This window comes from Nanorana parkeri, unplaced genomic scaffold (genome assembly GCF_000935625.1).
Source record: "Nanorana parkeri isolate BGI_ZX_2015 unplaced genomic scaffold, ASM93562v1 scaffold98, whole genome shotgun sequence".
In the NCBI taxonomy this organism is placed as follows: Eukaryota; Metazoa; Chordata; class Amphibia; order Anura; family Dicroglossidae; genus Nanorana; species Nanorana parkeri.
Genome location: NW_017306366.1, coordinates 825,768 through 844,138, shown reverse-complemented (window position 1 = coordinate 844,138; position 18,371 = coordinate 825,768). Strand labels below are relative to the sequence as shown.

At 43.3% G+C, this 18,371-nt stretch overlaps 1 protein-coding gene across 1 annotated transcript; it reads right to left on the bottom strand.

Moving 5' to 3' along the window:
- Positions 1 to 352: 352 nt before the first annotated feature.
- On the bottom strand, positions 353 to 3,343 carry LOC108784099 (putative nuclease HARBI1). The gene is made up of 3 exons (XM_018552838.1): positions 2,515 to 3,343; positions 2,073 to 2,441; positions 353 to 400 (listed from the first exon to the last, which is right to left on the bottom strand). Coding segments are annotated over exons 1-3 (1,134 nt in total). The 5' UTR covers positions 3,278 to 3,343; the 3' UTR covers positions 353 to 398.
- Between the last annotated feature and the right edge of the window lie 15,028 nt (positions 3,344 to 18,371).

The following is an 18,371-nucleotide window of genomic DNA, read 5'->3' as shown; positions in this document are numbered from 1 at the left end:
AAGAGTTATACTCACCTGAACCTTGTAGCCACCTGGCTGTCAGACCGGTGCCCTCAGCCTCTCTCCCCTTCCGCTCTAGTGGTCTGAGGTCCTGTGAGTCATCATGTCCTATACACTGTATCGAACAGGAGGAAGCCAAAGGACATTCCATCGCTGGAGCAGAGGACAAGCTGAAAGGACTGGTCTAGCAGCAGTGGTTTGGGTAAGTATTTATTTCTTATTTGTGACCCTAGACCAAAACAAGCACATAACCCTTGCAGTGTGGGGGTAGCCCCATTGCAAGGGTTAAGAATTTGGTGAACTTCTTTAGTGGGCATCTTACAATCACATGTACTTACCGAAGGGAGAGGCAGTACACACATTCCCTGCTAGGGGGCCAGCCATCCACCCTCTCTGGACTCTGAAAAATAAATATTCATCATAATACAGAGAACAAGGCCTAGAAAATGAAATGCCGGCTTTACAGAGAACAGCTGTTTATAGCTTTGTAATAATAATTAAAAAAACAACAACAAAAAAACGACATAATCTAACCTGCAAATCTAAAATGTGGATCACTACAGATGTCAAACACCAGAGAAAAGTGAGAGTCAGCTTAGTAATAGTTTACCTTTAGGACACACACCATTGCAGCATATAGCAATAACAATACACCTAATCTGGAGACAGGCAGATAAGTAATAAAGTTTTAGGAGAACTCTATTTCACTGTTTTTAGATGAAGTAATTATGTTGTCTTCTATAATCAATGTTTCTGATCAATGCTACGTCTCCATCATCTTTCCTGACAGAAGCAAACTGGTAATTAGCCCATAGTCTACTCTTTTTCCTATTCAATATATTACACAGGTCAACTTTTCCTCAGTAAGCTCATTCACACCACATGCAATAATGCGTGGTAATCTGCAACGCACTTTTTAATGACATCCCAGTGCAAATATGGAGTTTAAATAATTGCACCCACATTACAGTGCACCACAATGTTCAGCTGCAAATGCTCTGTGTTAATGTTTGCTGCATTGTTAAAAATAGTGCACGTTCAATTTTCATGAGGGCCTATTCAAATTGAAAGGGCTGATTGAACTGAAATCTGGAAGCTGTGGAAGATAGAAGACAAATGACAAGTTACCAATATTGACTGAGTTGATCATTGCGCTGCTCTGTCTGGAGGCGGACATCTTGGTAGAGGCAAGTTTTTGCTTCCTCATATCAGAACCTCCAGCAAGGAAAACAGTGAGCCGCACAGAAGTGACATCACTGAATCTCAGCAGCAGTGCCTTAGGATCTCATACTGCAGAGGTACAGATATGAGGCTGAAGGCACAGACAGTGCACAGGAGGACTTCAAGACTGCAGTTATAGGGCCATGCTTAGACACAATCAATATTCCTAGATGTACAGCTAACCTTCGCTTTTTAAATTCCGGGCCAACTTTAATGTGGATCTGAATTCAAAAAGGTAATATATGGTTTGTTAAAGAGAACATTTATAAATTGTAAATTGCGCCTGAGCATTAGCATGAAAAAATCAATATTTTGTCTTCAATTACCCCTGAAAAATAACAGTGTAATTCCTGGTATGTGATTGTGTCTAGGCACTACTGCCTCATAGCTCTATATTTGCAGTTTGAGGTCAAAGGCACTGCTGCCTCTGACTACTAGTCTCCGGAGAATTGGAGTGGTGATGTCACTACTGTACCGCTCACCATTCTCATTTGTAAAGAGAAAGCTACGGTGTAAACAGTGGTGTCCCTAGCCATTTTGCTGCCTGAGGCAGTGGGAAGGGAGAGGGAGGACACTCTGGCTGATGTCCCAGTGACATCAATGGTTGCCAGAAGCTGGATAGAACACTGGCCAGAGGGTCCCAGGTTGCTAAGAGCTGGGCGTGGAGATGTGCATGGCCCTTACACATCTAGCTGCCCAGCTCTTAGCAACCTGGGATGCTCTGGCCAGAAAGGGGACAGTATTTTAAAGCAGAGTGGTCACTATACAACAAACATGTCACTCTGCCTAAGAAACCATGTTTCATGTTAGACCCTAGTGTTGGTGTAAAAAAAAAAAAAGGGTTTACTCACAAGCAAAGTGGGAGGCGATGAGCTGAGCCCTCCTCCTTCGACCTGCATCTGAGGAGTCCCCATCGGCCGCAGGAAGTCCCTCAATCTCAGGTGGGAGTTCCTCATCAATATCCTGTAGAACACCATGTTTACAAGCAAGGTTATGGAGCACCGCACAGACAATTACGAGGTCTGCAACCCTGGTAGGAGCATAGAGCAGCTTTCCGCCAGTGGAGGAGAGACACCGGAAACGTGATTTCCACACCCCAAAGAGTCGCTTTATGCAGTTCCTAGTCTTCCGGTGGGCACAGTTGTACCGCTTCTCCGCTACTGTCTTCGTTGCCTTCAAAGGGGTCATCAACCACGTCTGCGTCCCATATCCTGCATCTCCTGGTAAAACAGAATCAGTAGTCATCAACACAACCTAATAAAAAAAAAAAGCAAAAACATAATTCCCACTTACCCATGAGCCAGCCCTCCGGCATCTGTCCTTGATGAAATTTATCAAACAGGGCTGACTGACGAAGGATATAAGAATCATTGCAGCTTCCGGGGAATGCAGAGTTCACACTCATGATGCGTAAGTGAGAGTCGCACACCACTTGCACATTGAGAGAGTGGAAATTTTTCCGGTTTCGAAACATTTCCTCTCCTTCGCGAGGAGGTGCAAGCGCAACATGGGTGCAGTCTATGGCCCCCAGGCAATCCGGCATCCCTCCCAGCAAGAAAAAGTCATGTTTCACCTGTTGCCACTCAGCCGTGCTCTCTGGGAATTTGACGAACTTCCTGGAATGCTTCATGATGGCTTCCACCACCTGTCTCAGGATCCTGGAAAAGGTGGGTTGGCTCATACCATTGAGGAGGGAGGTGACTGGCTGAAATGTGGCACTGCCAAGAAAGTGAAGGACTGCCAGCAGTTTGCTCACGCCGGGCAGTGCCTTGTTCCGCTTTGTCTGCGGCTCCAGGTCTTCTCCGACCAGGTTAAGGAGTTCTTGGATGGCTGGCCGAGACAAGCGATATCTTCTCACCACCTCATTATCAGACAGTCCATCCAGGAGGTATGCACGCCTCCTGAACATACGGGGCTGTCTAATCCTAACAGGGACAACCTGCTCCTGACCTTCCCCATCTGCAGGTGGTTGCATTGCTCTCCTAGTCTGGACAGCTGCAGCCACTCCAGCAGCTAGCACCAACAACATAGCATCCTGATCTCTGCTTCTCAACATCTTTCCTGATTCCTCCTGACTACAAGGCCTGAACTGCAGCTCTCATGGCTGCTATTTGCTCCAAAAAAAACAAATGAGGAGTAATGCTTCAGTGGATGTGAGCTCTGAAACCTTCCCACTGCTGCTACGGTGTCCTGAGAGGTCAAAAAGCATCACATGCACATGATTCCTCTTCTCAGCAATTGTACATCACTACAAACGTGCTGGTAAAAAGAAAAATGGCACGTTGCAATGTAAAGGCCTATCATCTGCTTTATAAATCATGCATACCCACTAAAATATTGCAGAATTTGTAAATAAAACGTGACATTTACAGGCAATCATTTTAAAAGAAAACGCTAAAGGAAACTGCCTTTACTTACTTTTACAATTGTGTCAAACAACTATCAACAACAAAAATAATGTACACACAAAGCTGCCATCCTGATCCAGTAGTCGATGCTTTGGCTCCTGTGTTATTTGTTTACATAGAGATGCAATGGATCCCGATACTGACAACATCCACGGTGCAATATTCTAGATAGTTCCAAAAAATCTATCAAAATGGTACAGAAAAACCAACTAGACATGAGCGATTCGTTTTGTTGTGAATTAAAATTTGGACAAATTTTCGCACATTCGGTTGCATCTGAATTTCCGAATGAAAAAATAACGAATCCAAATGTATCCAAACGGAAATTTCGGATGCATCCGAATTTTCTTCCGAATGTTATTCGTAATTAACTTTTTTTTGGCTGAAGAGGCCCTTGTCCCTGGGACAAGGTGCTTTTCCAGGGGGCCAACTTGGATCAAGGATCTGGTAGGAATTTTAGAGGGGAACCCACACTTTTTTTATTTTTTTGGCATTGGGGTCCCCTCTAAAATTCCTACCAGACCTAAAGCATGCCCCCCCCCCCAATTTATACACATTTGGGGGGGGGGGGACACCCCATACTTTTTTTAATTTTCATAAAATGTCTTTTTTTTTGGCCCTAATGTCACTTTGCTGCAATGAAAATTTGTTTGTAAATACTACCACTTCTGAAATGAATGAAAATTTCAGCTTCGCCTGAATATCAATCCCGAACCGAACTGACTATCGGACCTGATTCACGAAAAACGAAAAATCAGAAACAAAACAAATTTGCCGGCTTACATGCCTAAAGCCAACCGCAGATGCTAGATTAGATTAGATCAGCATGTATGACAAGCCTGACTTTGGATGAATAACTGACAGTGTATGGCATGGTATGATCCAGACTTGAATACAGGGCCTTTCATCTTACCACAGTACAGCTGCTTGCCTTTAGGGAGTGATGTTCACATCATGTACCGCATGGAACAATTGATCAATTCTTAAACAATCACATCAAATTTTTGTTTACTTTTCCAAACAAAAGTTTGACATAAAACATTATCAGACTGATGAGGAGATGTAATGTCTATGTTGCTTTTCAGACATCCAATTAGTTAAAACAATCAGACTGAATGATTGATCGCATTAAAAATAGAAGCAAAGGTCATAGACATAAATAAAGGATTTGCATGGCTTCATATACTCTACTTAAAGGAAAATTCCACCATTTAGAGAAAAAAAACCCAACTATAAATGCAGACTTCTTCATCAAAGAAAAAAAAAGTGCATTTATTATTTTCTGCAATGCAGCCAATAAAGCATTGCAACTGTGATAAGTGAATGGCAGGTGCAATGCTCTGGCTCCTGCCGACTCTTCCTCCTGTCCATGTCCTCATTATGGACATTCAGTAACATAAGCGGGTGAAAGGATTAATGGACTTCAAGTATGGTGACCTCAACACACTTGTATTCCATAGAGAACTACAAGTCCCTCTGTGGACGGTAAACTTGGTCCTTAATCTTTTTTAAAGTTTAGGATATAAGTGATATACTGTATATACCTTCTGTTTTAACAGCACTGTACTATATGGCCCAATTCAGGACCAATTCTTTCCAGATTGAATGGGGTCGAAATATAAATGAGAAACCTTCAAACATTATAGTTATCTATGGACAACAACTGCCAACCCCCTACAGAACTACCAATATATCTATACAGATACTGTATATCTGTGCCCGGAGTTCTTCTTCATATGTAGTATTGTGGAAGGATCATTGATCAACACACCATCCATTTATGTAACATGTACATTAGTACAACATATATAAAATCACAATACAAAGCACTAGTGTATTTATATATAATAAAGTATCCTCAAAGATTCATCATCACTGAGACACTGTCCTAAGGTCCGGGCACTGACTTTTGGGCAGTATCTCAATAATGAGGAATCTTTTATTATATATAAATACACTAGTGCTTTGTATTGTGATTTTATATATGTTGTACTAATAAATAACTTTTGTTATATTTTATATAAATGGATGGTGTATTGATCAATGATCCCTCCACAATACCACATTTAAAGTAGAACTCCGGGCACACATTTAATTAACCCTTGCACTGCAAGGATTAACTGCTTGTTTTTGCCTAGGTTCCTTCCAGGCTGTCTGTTTCTCTGCTGCTGGGTTATATGTCCCTGAACCTCCTCACATCATATACACTGTATTGGATGTGATAACTCAGGGACCTTGGACAGCTGCAGCGGAGGGGGAGAGAGGTTCCAGGGATTGGTCTAATAGTCTAACTTTTTTTTTTACCCTAGGCAAAACAAGCAGTTAACACTTGTAGTGTGGTGTAGTCCCACTGCAAGGGTTATTGAAATTTGTGCCTGGGGTTTTTCTTTAAAACCCCTTTTTTCTGTAAGGATATACAGTGTTCCAGTAGATGAGTCCGGGGTTGGTCATTAAAAAAAGAACTTGTCAGATTCAAGCACCCCTTGCAGCAAAATTCTAAATGGACCCAGGATACAGAACTTGCTTTAATGCCAAGTATACACAACCTGGCCTGCCACCAGCCTCCTGCCTCCGGCCTCCAGAGCTCTTGGCTTTCTTTGGAGTCAATGGAACATAATAATGATTTTATCTACAACGTAGAGGCAACAATCTCATGTCCATTGCCCAAAACGAAGACCCCTGGCCAATTGTTCTGGGAGTCACCTAAACAGGTTGGAAAATCTTTTTCCAGTAATCAAGATTTCCCCTAATAGGCCGGCATGGGAATCATCTGGGTGCTCATAATCCTCCCCTGTGCATAGTGAACAAGAACTGTTGAATTTGTGTCAATGAATGGAACAATTGTCTGAAGGCAGTCAGATATGGTCTTCAACTCCGTAGATATACACATTCCAATGCAATGAAAGCCGACATTGCATAACATGAATGCTACCGAAGTATGATATGCTGATGAGAAGTGGTCACACACAGGAACAAATATTCCAACTTTACATGTCTCCTGACTGTCATAGGATACCATATAAAATGTTCCTGTGTTCCCATTAGAGAGAGTTCCCACTGCTTTCTCCCCTACAGGCAACATTTAATCATTTGCCCAGTTTGTGCTGATGACCATGGCATAGGGTTGCCACCTTTTCTTCAAGTGAAACCTGCACACTCTAGCAACGCACAGACATTTTTTTCTTGGGAGAATGAGTAGCGGCTTATTCATATGTAAATAGTGCCACCCATTCGTATGTAAATATCACAGTTGAGACTATTTTCAGTGGGGGGCCAGTATCCCCTATCTTAATTTTGGTTGCCCCTGTCTGCCTGACATCTTGTGTCTGGGTTTCTGCTGCCATGAAACCCAGACACAGTATTCAAAACCCGGACTGTACAGGACAGGTGGCAACCCTACCATGACATGTTTCCCCTTCACTATGTGGCCAGTGCAGGGAACTGCCCCTCCACTTCACACTGCTGTAGAAAGTGTACGATCTGCCAACCTGGCCCTCAGGAGTGAAGAATGGCCGCTCACATATTGTATGATCCAAACAGATTTAATTAATTAATCTGTATTTTCTCACCCTGTACAGTCAATTGTACAGGGTTCCTAAAAGCACATTTAAAGAAGAACTCTGAGAATGTAATACCTTTTAAGTTTCCACTGAATCCAAATGTTCAACACTTGCTAAAAGCCATGCAAGAACCACAGGCAAAACCATTGTATTTACTATTTACGGGGGGGATGGAGGAGAGAGAGAGAGAAAGGAAATGGCTTTTGTAAAATTACATTCCTTTATGAGGACCCTCTTTTGCCAGTTTGAGTGTCTGTTGATGTCGGCGGGTTCTTAGACATGGGACTACATTGGAGGAAGGCAATGCAGTAAAGAAGCTGGCCATACTGTGTGGATGGGGCAATCTTCCTGCCTGCTATTGTATTCTGACAGCCAGTGCTCACAGTGGTCAGAATACCCATACAGTGACTGCAGTCACTGGTGGATGAATTTGTTCTTACAACTGTAACACATAGTTTTCAGGTTACTAGAGGATAAACAGTAAAAAGATGACCTCTAAGATTCTAAGCTACATGTACAAGTTTATAGAGCGATAGCTTTCCATGAGGGTTCTTGGATTATACCTACACAATCGCAGTCTATGGGTAAATTAAAGGGTAAGTCCACTAAAACGGGACATTTTATTTATTTTAGGATTGTTATATGTCTTGGCTCCTCCAACAGCGAGAACTCCTTGCCACAATTTCTGTCCAGCAGAGAGTTTTGGGTGTGATCTTCGTCCTTCACATGCTTCAGCAGCTCCTGTTGCATTTTTCCTAAAAAAACTCCTCAATATTTCTTCTATAACAGGCTCCCTTAAAGTGATGAAAATAAGACAGGTTCCAGCACACAGCTGATCCTTTATTACATATCAGATGAACAGTTCACATCATGAACCCGCTAATGTGTTTCAGCTACACATGGCCTTAGTCATAGCTACGACTAAGGCCATGTATGGCTGAGATGCATTAGGGGGTTTATGATGTGCACTGTTCATGTAATATTTAAGGATTGGAGCATGAAGCTGTGTGCTGGAACCGGTGCTATAGTCGTTACAGAGGTGGACAGAGCCTTTCCTGAGCACCAGTGGTTCCCAGTTCATGCACAATATCGGGCTACAAGTTGAACGGGTTGCCAGCGCTGTTTTGTGTATCCCTTTAAAGTGACCCTGTCACCACAGGTTCACTTATAATAAAAATAGCAGCCCAGTAAAGAAGATCATCTATGTTGGAATGTACAACATTTTCATGTACTAAAACTGCCGAACATCTATCTTCAAATATTGAATCTAAGATTGCATGGGTCATCAAAGAAACCAGCTGTGTTTTAGAAGTGCTGGAGGCCATGGTATTCATCCCCACAGGAGGCATGGCAAGGGAAGTGATAAAGGTGAGATTCAATCACCTGGACAGGACGTCACGCATTGCACACTGTGGGGTTGATGGGGGTTATATGCGCATTGGGAAGACAACCTCAAGATATCTTGCATTGCATATGAAGGTGGCTGTCCATCATCTAAGGATCAAAGGACAATGTGTTGACCTAGGCCGAGGAATGACCTGCAGTACGCTGGTGCCCACTGCTGGAGGACTACAGTGCATGCGGACAAATATGAAGGAAGATGCGGATTTGCCGAAAGACCTATAAGGGACATACGGAATTCTGGGTAAAAGGGTTGTCGATGTACATGTATGAATGGGTCCCAGCCAAGACATAGAACCAGAGGACGGATTTGCTGCGTAAAGAATTATCTTTATTGTCTTATTGTACTTTTGTATCTATTTTATCTTTTATTGTGTTTATTTATATTTCTGTATAAATAAATGACCATTGCTTCTTTTAACCATTGTATTGTTATCATCATTGGAAGCAGATAATAGCAAATTAGCTTATTTCAGGAAGCTTAAAGTCAATTTAGATATAACAATCTATACTTACCTTACCAATGACTCTTGTCTTGAAACGCAGCTGCTTCCCTGCTCCCTGGCTGCGGCAGGTAATTAACCCTTTTAGGTGGGTTGAATACCTGCCTCCCCGCCGCACACAGTAGTTCCTCCTGCTGGCTTGTATGTCCTGTAGGTAAGTATACACCGAGCTGACTTATTTTTTTATAAGTGATTCTGTGAAGACAGGGTCACTTTAAAAGTGAATGTGCATGTACTCATGCTGCTGACTATCCCGAAACATTATTTTCAAATGCTGTATTATCAGATTGAATACCAGGAATGAAGAAGTACCATAAAAACAGGGAATCATCCTATGAGTCATACGGTTCTGCAAGAGGATCTGATACACAGCATGTGCAGAGGAGGTTACACATTTGCGATATGTCAGTAAGATGTAATCCTGCTTATCTTATATATATATATATATAATCAGATAGTAAACCCACACTTCCACCCACAGACAATGAGCACTGATGGCGTGTAGTACGGTGTGGTTCCCAATATAAACACAAATATATCAGACTTGTACAAATACCAACCTCTTCCTGATCAGCGTTTCACAACTACATACGTTTCTCAGACCTCACCCTTCCGATGTCGTACATGACTCACTCTTCTGCCACAGGAAGCTATTGATAAGCAATTCTCTCCTATCAATATGTTTGGAGTAGACAAGAATCTATTCATTACTGTCCCTTTAATATAATATCTGCTGTATGGGAGGAAGCAGGAATTCCTGACCGGGATTTATGATACGTAGTATTTCAGAAATTGTGTAACTGTAAAATGAAAACACTCATCTCAGCTAATAATATTTAAACTGCAGCTGTCATGTTGCAGTAAATAATACGCTGCTGAGACGGGTACGGAAGGCAGGGCCGTCTTTAATATTGATTGGACCCCGGGCAAACATTTTCTTGGGCCCCCCACCACGTCCCCCATGCTATATTGCCCGCTATATGCTGACAGAGCAGAGCCACGCTGCAGCTGGGATGGATCAAAAAAATATTGTCCAGATCCACCCCACCGCCTGATTGACAGCTGACTCTACCTCTCTAGAGGTTGTGTCCGCCCCATCCATCCCTCCAGTCAGCGTTGGAGGATCAGAGAGGGGAGGGGGGTATTCCTGCGATGAGCCGTGACTGACAGTCACCGCTCTCTGCACAGAGAGTGAGTGCGGGAACTGCGTGATCAGCGGTATGTGATCGCTCAGTTCTCAATCAAGAGAGCCAAACTGTGGCAGCTTCTCTGGTGTCATTATTATTATTATTATGTCCCCTGTTGTCATTATTATCATTATTATGTCCCCTGGTGTCATTATTATCATTATTATGTCCCCTGGTGTCATTATTATCATTATTATGTCCCTTGGTGTCATTATTATCATTATTATGTCCCCTTGTGTCATTATTATTATTATTATGTCCCCTGGAGTCATTATTATTATTATTATATTCCCCTGGTGTCATTATTATTATGTCCCCCTGGTGTCATTATTATTATTATTGACACTGGGGGACATAATAATAATGACACTGGGGGACATAATAATAATAATAATGACACTCAGGGGACATAACAATAATAATGACACCAGGGGGACATAATAATAATAATAATGATACTGTGGGAACATAATAATAATAATGACACTGGGGGGTTACCCAGCAGCCATGTGCACTCACCGTGGACAGGAGGAGGATGAGACTGCAGCCATGGAGGGAGGAGGGCAGGTCCATGAAGCAGTGTGTGCAAAATCGATCTTCCTCTTCTGCCGAGTGGGAGGTGATATCCAGGGCTGCAGAGATCTTTGCTGCACATAGGGACAGGAGGCTGCTGCCCTCTAGCGTCAGAAAGCGGTAGTGCAGACTAGATGGCTGGTCCAGAAACGTTTCACTAGCGCTAGTTTATGGGGTACAGGGCCCCACAACAATGACTGGGCCCGGGGCAAGTGCCCCTTTTGCCCCGCCTTAAAGACGGCCCTGACGGAAGGTATCCCTTATTCGCTCACTATTTCTTTAACTCTGTTTCCTATAACATTGGAGTCACTAGTTAAAGGTGAACTCCCACCCCCCTCCCTGTCTGGGGTTAATTTAGATTTTAACCTCCTCTTACCTTTTTTGCTGCATTATGCTCAAATAGCATAATCCCATGCCCAGCAGATCCAGTGTTGTCGCTGTGATCCATCAATCCACAGCCGCGTGCCAGGTCCCTATTCAATTTGGATAGAGCAGGGAATGTCTGTAAAAAGTAAATCAACGCAACTGGACTTGCTGAATTTTTCATGAAGATGTTTCACTGGTCATCCGACCAGCTTTCTCAGTTCAGAAAGTGAATTGAAAATGTCTGAACTGAGAAAGCTCGTCAGATGACCGTCAAAAGAAAAATTCCACAAGTCCAGTTGCTTTGATTTACTTTATACAGATATACCATGCCCTGGATGAATGAGAACCTTTACAGACATAGAGTAGAGAATGGTTAAAACTAGGGATGCACCAATACCGATACTAGTACCGGTATCAGTGTCCAAACCGAGTATTTGGGCGAGTACTCGTACTCGCCCAAATGCTCCGCTGTCTTCCCCGACACCAGAGATTTCCTCTGACCGGCAGTGCTGCGAGGGAACACGGAGCCGGCTTACTGGCCAATCAGAAAGCCGCGCGGCTTCCTGATTGCCCGAGAAGCCGGCTCTATGCTAGTGGAAGTACCGGTATCGGTACTTTGTATCGGCGAGTATGGAAATATAAATATCTGTACTCGTACTCGATACCAAAAAACGTTATCGGCGCATCCCTAGTTAAAACCCTTGTCAAGTTTTTGTTTTTTGCATCTGTGCCCCATAAGGGAAATTCTCATTCACTTCCTGTCTTCTGCACACAGCAGGAAAGGAGAAAGAAATCTCTTAAAAGCAATGGAAATGCCTCTTAGTTGTCACCATTTGGAAGTTTCCCCATTAAAAAGATTTCTCCTCTAATCCTGTCCACAAAGTGATGGGGTTCAGGGTGGGCTGTTGTGTCACCTCCTGCAGTTCTGGTCTATCTACTTCCAGGCACCATCTTAGACTGGGCTGTGTGGAGCGGTTTGCAAATTCTAGCCCATAGTATACAAAAACCGCTGCAGCTCACAATCAAAGAAACAGAAAGTGCACATCACCTGACAATATGCATCTAATAGTGATTTTTATTCTTTATCCACCGGGAACAAACGAACTAGCCACATGCAGATATGACTGTGATATTAAAGTCAAAAGTTTTTAAAGTTAATTCAACTGCTGATTACATCACTGACAATGGATGCTGCGTCTTGATGCTTAAATGTTTTAGTTTTCTGCAGAATTAGCTGGTCCTCTGAGCACTGGCCCTGATATCCTGTTTTAGGGTGACTCATTTCCCTTGCAGCATCCTATGAAGCCCCCCTTGTGTGTGCTAGTAAGCTGTGGGTGTCTTCACAAACATACAGCCACAGCAAGGCAAGACACTAGCCTGCTCCTTGCTTCCTCATTCTCCATTCTGGTTCCCGGACAGCTGCTGGAGTCTTTTCTGTAACATGTGATCTTGTATTGGACAGGGCGTTCAGGGAAGCCGACCTGAGAGAGTTGGAGCTGTTTGGCAACAGGATGACTGTAAGAGCTTTGGCAAAAATGTAAAGACATACTTTGTTGGACAATGTATTTATGTAATCTGGATCAGGGCCGTAACTACAGATCACGGGGCCCCATAGCAAAAATGTGATGGGGGCCCCCCTGAGTAACAATGCCGAGATCCCAAAGACTCCTCATGTGCATCTGAAGTTGTCTCTACACTGTAGGCTTTACAGGGGATCAGAGTTGACGGCTACTGCGACAACTCCAACCTGTAATGATACAGTACTGTGTCACATGTTCTATGTTCTATGTTTTATTTGCTTCAACAACCTCATGGGGCCCCCTTCCACCCTAGGCCCCATAGCAGCCAAAAGTTTGAAAGTTTATTCATATTTAACTGTGACTGATTCTGCTTGATTTAAAGTGTATGTACTTGTTTTAGTTTTGTAGTGTGGAATGGTTAGAGCCCCTGTTAGGTTTTCATTGATGTTGGTGTCCCCACTGCAGAGAATGACCCTCTTTTTGTGTCCTAGTTACCATTGTCTCAGGTACATAAAGTGATTGGAAATCCAACATTTTTGAGTTTTCACAGGAACAGGTGACAGGAGATCTTTCAGTTGGTAAACCTCTTCTGTTGATAACGAGGGGATGAAGAGGGGATATCCCTTCACTTTGCAAAGATCTCCACTTACTGTGTCAGTAGAAAAGGAAGTGAAGGGAAAGCTCCCTGATGAGACACAGGCAGAAAAATGAAATCTTACTGTATCCAAATGGAAAAAAAAATAAGGTTCTGGTTTTACATCATGTCTGTAACGTTTTATATAACTTTTATAAATTGTAACTTTTGGTTTTACATAATGCGTGTATGTGTCAGAAACAAAAAACCCTCCTCATCCCCCAAATGCTGAAGAATAATTTACTACATCAATCATCCCATGTCACACAAGTGGAAAAAATTCTACAAGCTCACTGTTGCAAATGATGAAAACCACATGTAACTGACAAGACCCGGCTCTGACACTGACTGGCTGGCAGTGAAGACGTTAACAATCCCTTGTTTTGCTGCTTCTGTAGTAACTTCTGTATACTTTCTTCTAAAATCCTGCCTGAGGCCTGGAATCAAATGGCACAAAGAGCATGGATAACATCAAATCAAGCCATACAAGCCGCTGTCAGTGAAGTTATACTAAACCACTATAATGAATACTGCATGGTTATGCTACAAAGCCCAACATGTGTGGAAGAAAACTCAACCTCAGTGTCCTATTAGAGGCCCCAAAACATCTGCTACTATGGACCTTGATGGGGAAAACAGATATCCAATCTATATGTAGTCATTTATAAAAATATTTTTTAAGTAGATGTCTTTTTCACTTTCTACTTGTTTTATATTAAAAAAGAACTCCGGGAAATCACAAATGTACCCATGCAGTGGGGCTATCTCTGCACTGCGAGGGCTAAAGGAGAACTATGAGGTGAGTGATTTCCAATCATCCTCATAGTTAGAGCTGACCTGTGACAAAGAAGCTGTCACAGGTCGGCTCTATTGATCGGTAAGTGAGCAGAAACATACACCGATCCGCTCACTTCCCGATCCTCTCCCTGCAGAGAGTAGTGACTGTCAGTCACAGCTCCCCGCAGGGATTCCCCCCTCCCCTCTCCGATCCTCCAGCACTGAGTGGAGGAAAGAACGGAGAAGAAGGCGGGTACAGCTGGCTCTGCCTCTAGATAGGCAGAGCCAGCTGTCACTCACGCAGCCGGGTGAATCACGACAGTATTGCCGGCATCCGTCCCAGCTGCAGCGCTCTCAGTATATCGTGGGCAATAGCTCAATATATTGAGGTTTGGGTCACGGGAGGAGGTTAGTTTATGTCCTCCCGTGACCCTAAAGAGAACACTGGGGAAAAACACTTACCCCATAGTTCTCTTTTAAGTGCTTTTTTTCGACCAGGGGACTCAAATAAAGCAGATATACTCACCTGATCCTCGGTCCTGCTGGGCTGCTAGACTGGACTCTGCAGCCTCTTCTCCCCTGGGCTTCGGCAGTCTAAGGACGGCTGACATCATCAGGTCTTATGCAGGTCCATACAGGATACTGATGGACATTCCATAGCTGGAGAGGATAGGGAGAGAGGTGAGCGCTGAATGCTGTCGGACCGAGGATCAGGTGAGTATATCTTTTGTATTTGACTCCCCTAGACAAATTGAGCACTTAACCCTTGCATTGCAGGGGTAGCATATCTATAGAGGTTAAGTTTGTGATTTTTTTAGAGTTCCCCCTTAAGCAAATAAAAAGGATACATGAAAAGGAAATAATGGAAACAAGAGATACTTATTAAAACCAGCATAGTAAAATGTTACTATGTTACTATGTAAACCAAAACTCTGGAAGCATATTGAATAATTGCCCAAATGAACTTTCAGGATAAATCAGATTATTTTAGATATATCAAAACAAAAGATGGGCAATGTCTTAAAGTGACACTAAACTCAGGTCCATGGAGGACAAAAGTAGCCACCCTCCAGAAGGACGGACAGTGACGCCACTGGTTGCCAAGAGCTGGGCACTCCTACACAATCCATGGTAAAGGGTGATTCTAAAGCCTCTGCTACTGAGTCATCCAAAACAGGCAGGGCAATATCCTGCACATAAGAAGACAATCGGGCCTCCCGATCCGGGGTAAGCGGGTCAGCCTCAGGGATGTTATATAGTGCTTCATAAAACTCCACAAACGCCTTATGGATCGCTGAGGGTGAGTGTACAAGGACGTCAGGAGATGTCCGGATATGTGATATGAAGTTATGAGAGCACCTAGGGTGTAGAGACCTGGCCAGGGCCCTACCACACTTATCTCTGAACTCATAAGCACGATACGCCAATTTGTCGTTATATCTGCGGGTAGAGAGATCCAGGAGTCCTAGCAGCTTCTGTCTAGTCAGCGAGATTTGTAACAGAACTTCCGGGTCAGGAGAGCCCCTGTGCCGCGCTTCCAGGTCTTCTAAGTATGTTTTAAGTGAAGGTGCATGTTTATTGAAGCAGAGCCATATTATATATTATAAGTGATATGTTTATTGGTGCAGTTTTAGGTGGAGTTCAGTTCCAGTTGATATATGTTTTTGTAGACTTAGGCAGATTGGGGATTGAGATACCATGATGGATCTTCAGCCTGAATAAGGGGTCTGAGAAACTTGGCAGTAGCTTGGTCTTTGACTGAAGTATTGTGGCTTCTCCCCAAGGAGTATCTTACAGCCAGTAGCTGAATTTCACAGAATTAAGTACTTGAAATTCAGCTTAAAGGTCCTCTACCTGTGAAGGCTGTAAGTGCTTTTCTGGAGTCTGTAAGTTCATGGCTTTCCTGTGCCCATCCCTCTCTCTGAGGAATGTTGAGTGAGGGTCAATAAATGCCTTGTTTGCATCTAAAAGTGACCTGTGCCCATCTTTTCACCTTGCTCCACTATTGCCAAGACTCTGAGGTAAAATTCTAGCCCACCCTACCTCTGGGGTTCCTCATATCCACTTGGGGGTTACTTTATCTAGTTAAATAGGATTTATTTTATTTTGATCACTGGTAAAAATCATTACCATACTCATTGTGACCTCAGCCATCAAGAGGGGCGCTGCTACAGCGATTGGATTGAATGGGGTAAGCAGCCTACATGCACAGTAGTCACACATGCTGCCAGGACATTTTTGGGCGCAGACTACGCATTCCTGGTTAGGGCTGAACAGTAAAGATCTCCAGAGTAAGGATAGAGGTAAATATATTGCTATGATGGTTACGCTGAAGAAAGTGAGGAGAAGCAGTAAATGACAACTAAACTAAGGTAAAAAAAAATTAGGTATAGTGTTAAACATCTGAATATACCATACATGGGGAGAGAAATGGCTAAATAATTCAGTTACTTTCCGGATATATTTTAACCATACAGATAACGTCATCCAAGCTGACTACTGACCGAAATCTGGAATAAATAACATTTCAGGGGGCAGAATAATGTGTCAAAAGTTCAAATGTCTGCAAAACAAATCCCCTTCTCCCTGTTCTATGAGACACACGACTCATGTTATAGTAAAAAGCTGTCTTCTGAGAAGCCACTGGAGGCTTTTGTCAGCTCTTTCAACACTTACTGGGATATATTTAACAATTTTAAATGAAAAAAAGGATGAGCAGGAGCGTACAGGAACCAGTCAAATAAGTATCAGTGTATTGTAGCTAGACAGTCAAAAGCTAACTTTTGATGGGTTCTTGCTGCTTGGATGTGGGCACAAACTCTTAGGGCCATGTCAGGTGAGCGTTCCTTCCTGGAGATGTCACTTCCAGTTTATTCATTCAGAAAGTGATATTCATGCTCCCTGGTCCATCATCCCATTCTCAGTATCAGACTGGACACTGCACTGCACATGAACCCAAAGAAGTGTACACACAATAAATATTTCTTGCAAAAGGGGAAATTAGTTTTTACAAACTGTAGCAGTGCATGGCAATGCCACGGTGTAGTATGGCAACTTTGGCACCCAGGACTCTCGGCCAGAGGGGCTGAGAGGGTCCAGAATGTGAACCATTTTATAAGGAAGAACATGGCTTTTCAGATTCTTCCGGGTTTTCCTAATTGTAGCTGGGATCCGGAGCTCTGGAGATTTCTTAGAGCTCTGGGTGGGATGAAATCTCCAGTCCTAGGGCCAGGGGGTTCCAATGACCAGCCTGGGCTGATCAGGTGGCTGAGAGCAGCCTCATTAGGAAGCCAGTCCAGAGCTCAGAGGAGAGTTGTGGGTGTGCAGGGGGCACATGGTCACAGGCAGACTCTGCTGCGTGCGCGAGCACAAGTGACACAGCCAGGAAGGCTGGAGGGTCAAGAGTGTTGGGGACCCTGACACACCTGCTAGAGAGACGGAGAGAGACAGTGACTCATGAGGGGTGAATACTGAACCGCTTGGAGCTGAGGAAAGCTGCTGAGCAATACTGAGGACTGTATTTACAGAGAAATACGGTAAAGTCCTGGGACTATCACACTGGGAGTGTATGGGACAGCTAGATGTCGGTGAGACCAAAACACAATGTTTTGATGAAAGTCCAATGAACTGTTATGCTTCATTTATGCTGAAGACGAGTTTTTTTGTGAAATTCATGGATTGTTGACCTTTTGAATTAATAAAGACTGTCCTTTTTATTTTAAAGTCAGCTTTAGGAGTGGTCTCTTAGCGTGCACCATTGGGCTATATTCCCCAAACTATCACAAAACAAATTTGTTCATATAAAGCCACTTCTGCTAAAAAACCTATCCCCTGGCAATTCATTTTTTCAGCATTAGTTCTGCTTTAACAACCTGCAAATCTTCAGTTGTTGTAGATCGGCAAGTGCTAACATGCCCATGCAGAGCTCCACAACAGCTAAAAGCAACAGTTTGCAGTGCTGATTGCCAAGATACAATAAAAGAGAAGTAAAGCCAATCCTTTTTTTGGCTACACTTCTCTTATGGGTCACAGGAGTACATTTACCACGTGCCGCGGTCGAGAAGGATCCAGACAATATTGTTGGGTTCCACCCCAGCTGCCTGGTTAACAAATGGCTCTGTCTCTCTGCGTGTGGCTGAGATCCAGAACCAGCCATGTCTGCCTACTCCTTGGCATGTGATTTCAGACAGCGTTGGAGGAACGGGGGAGGCACGCTAAGAG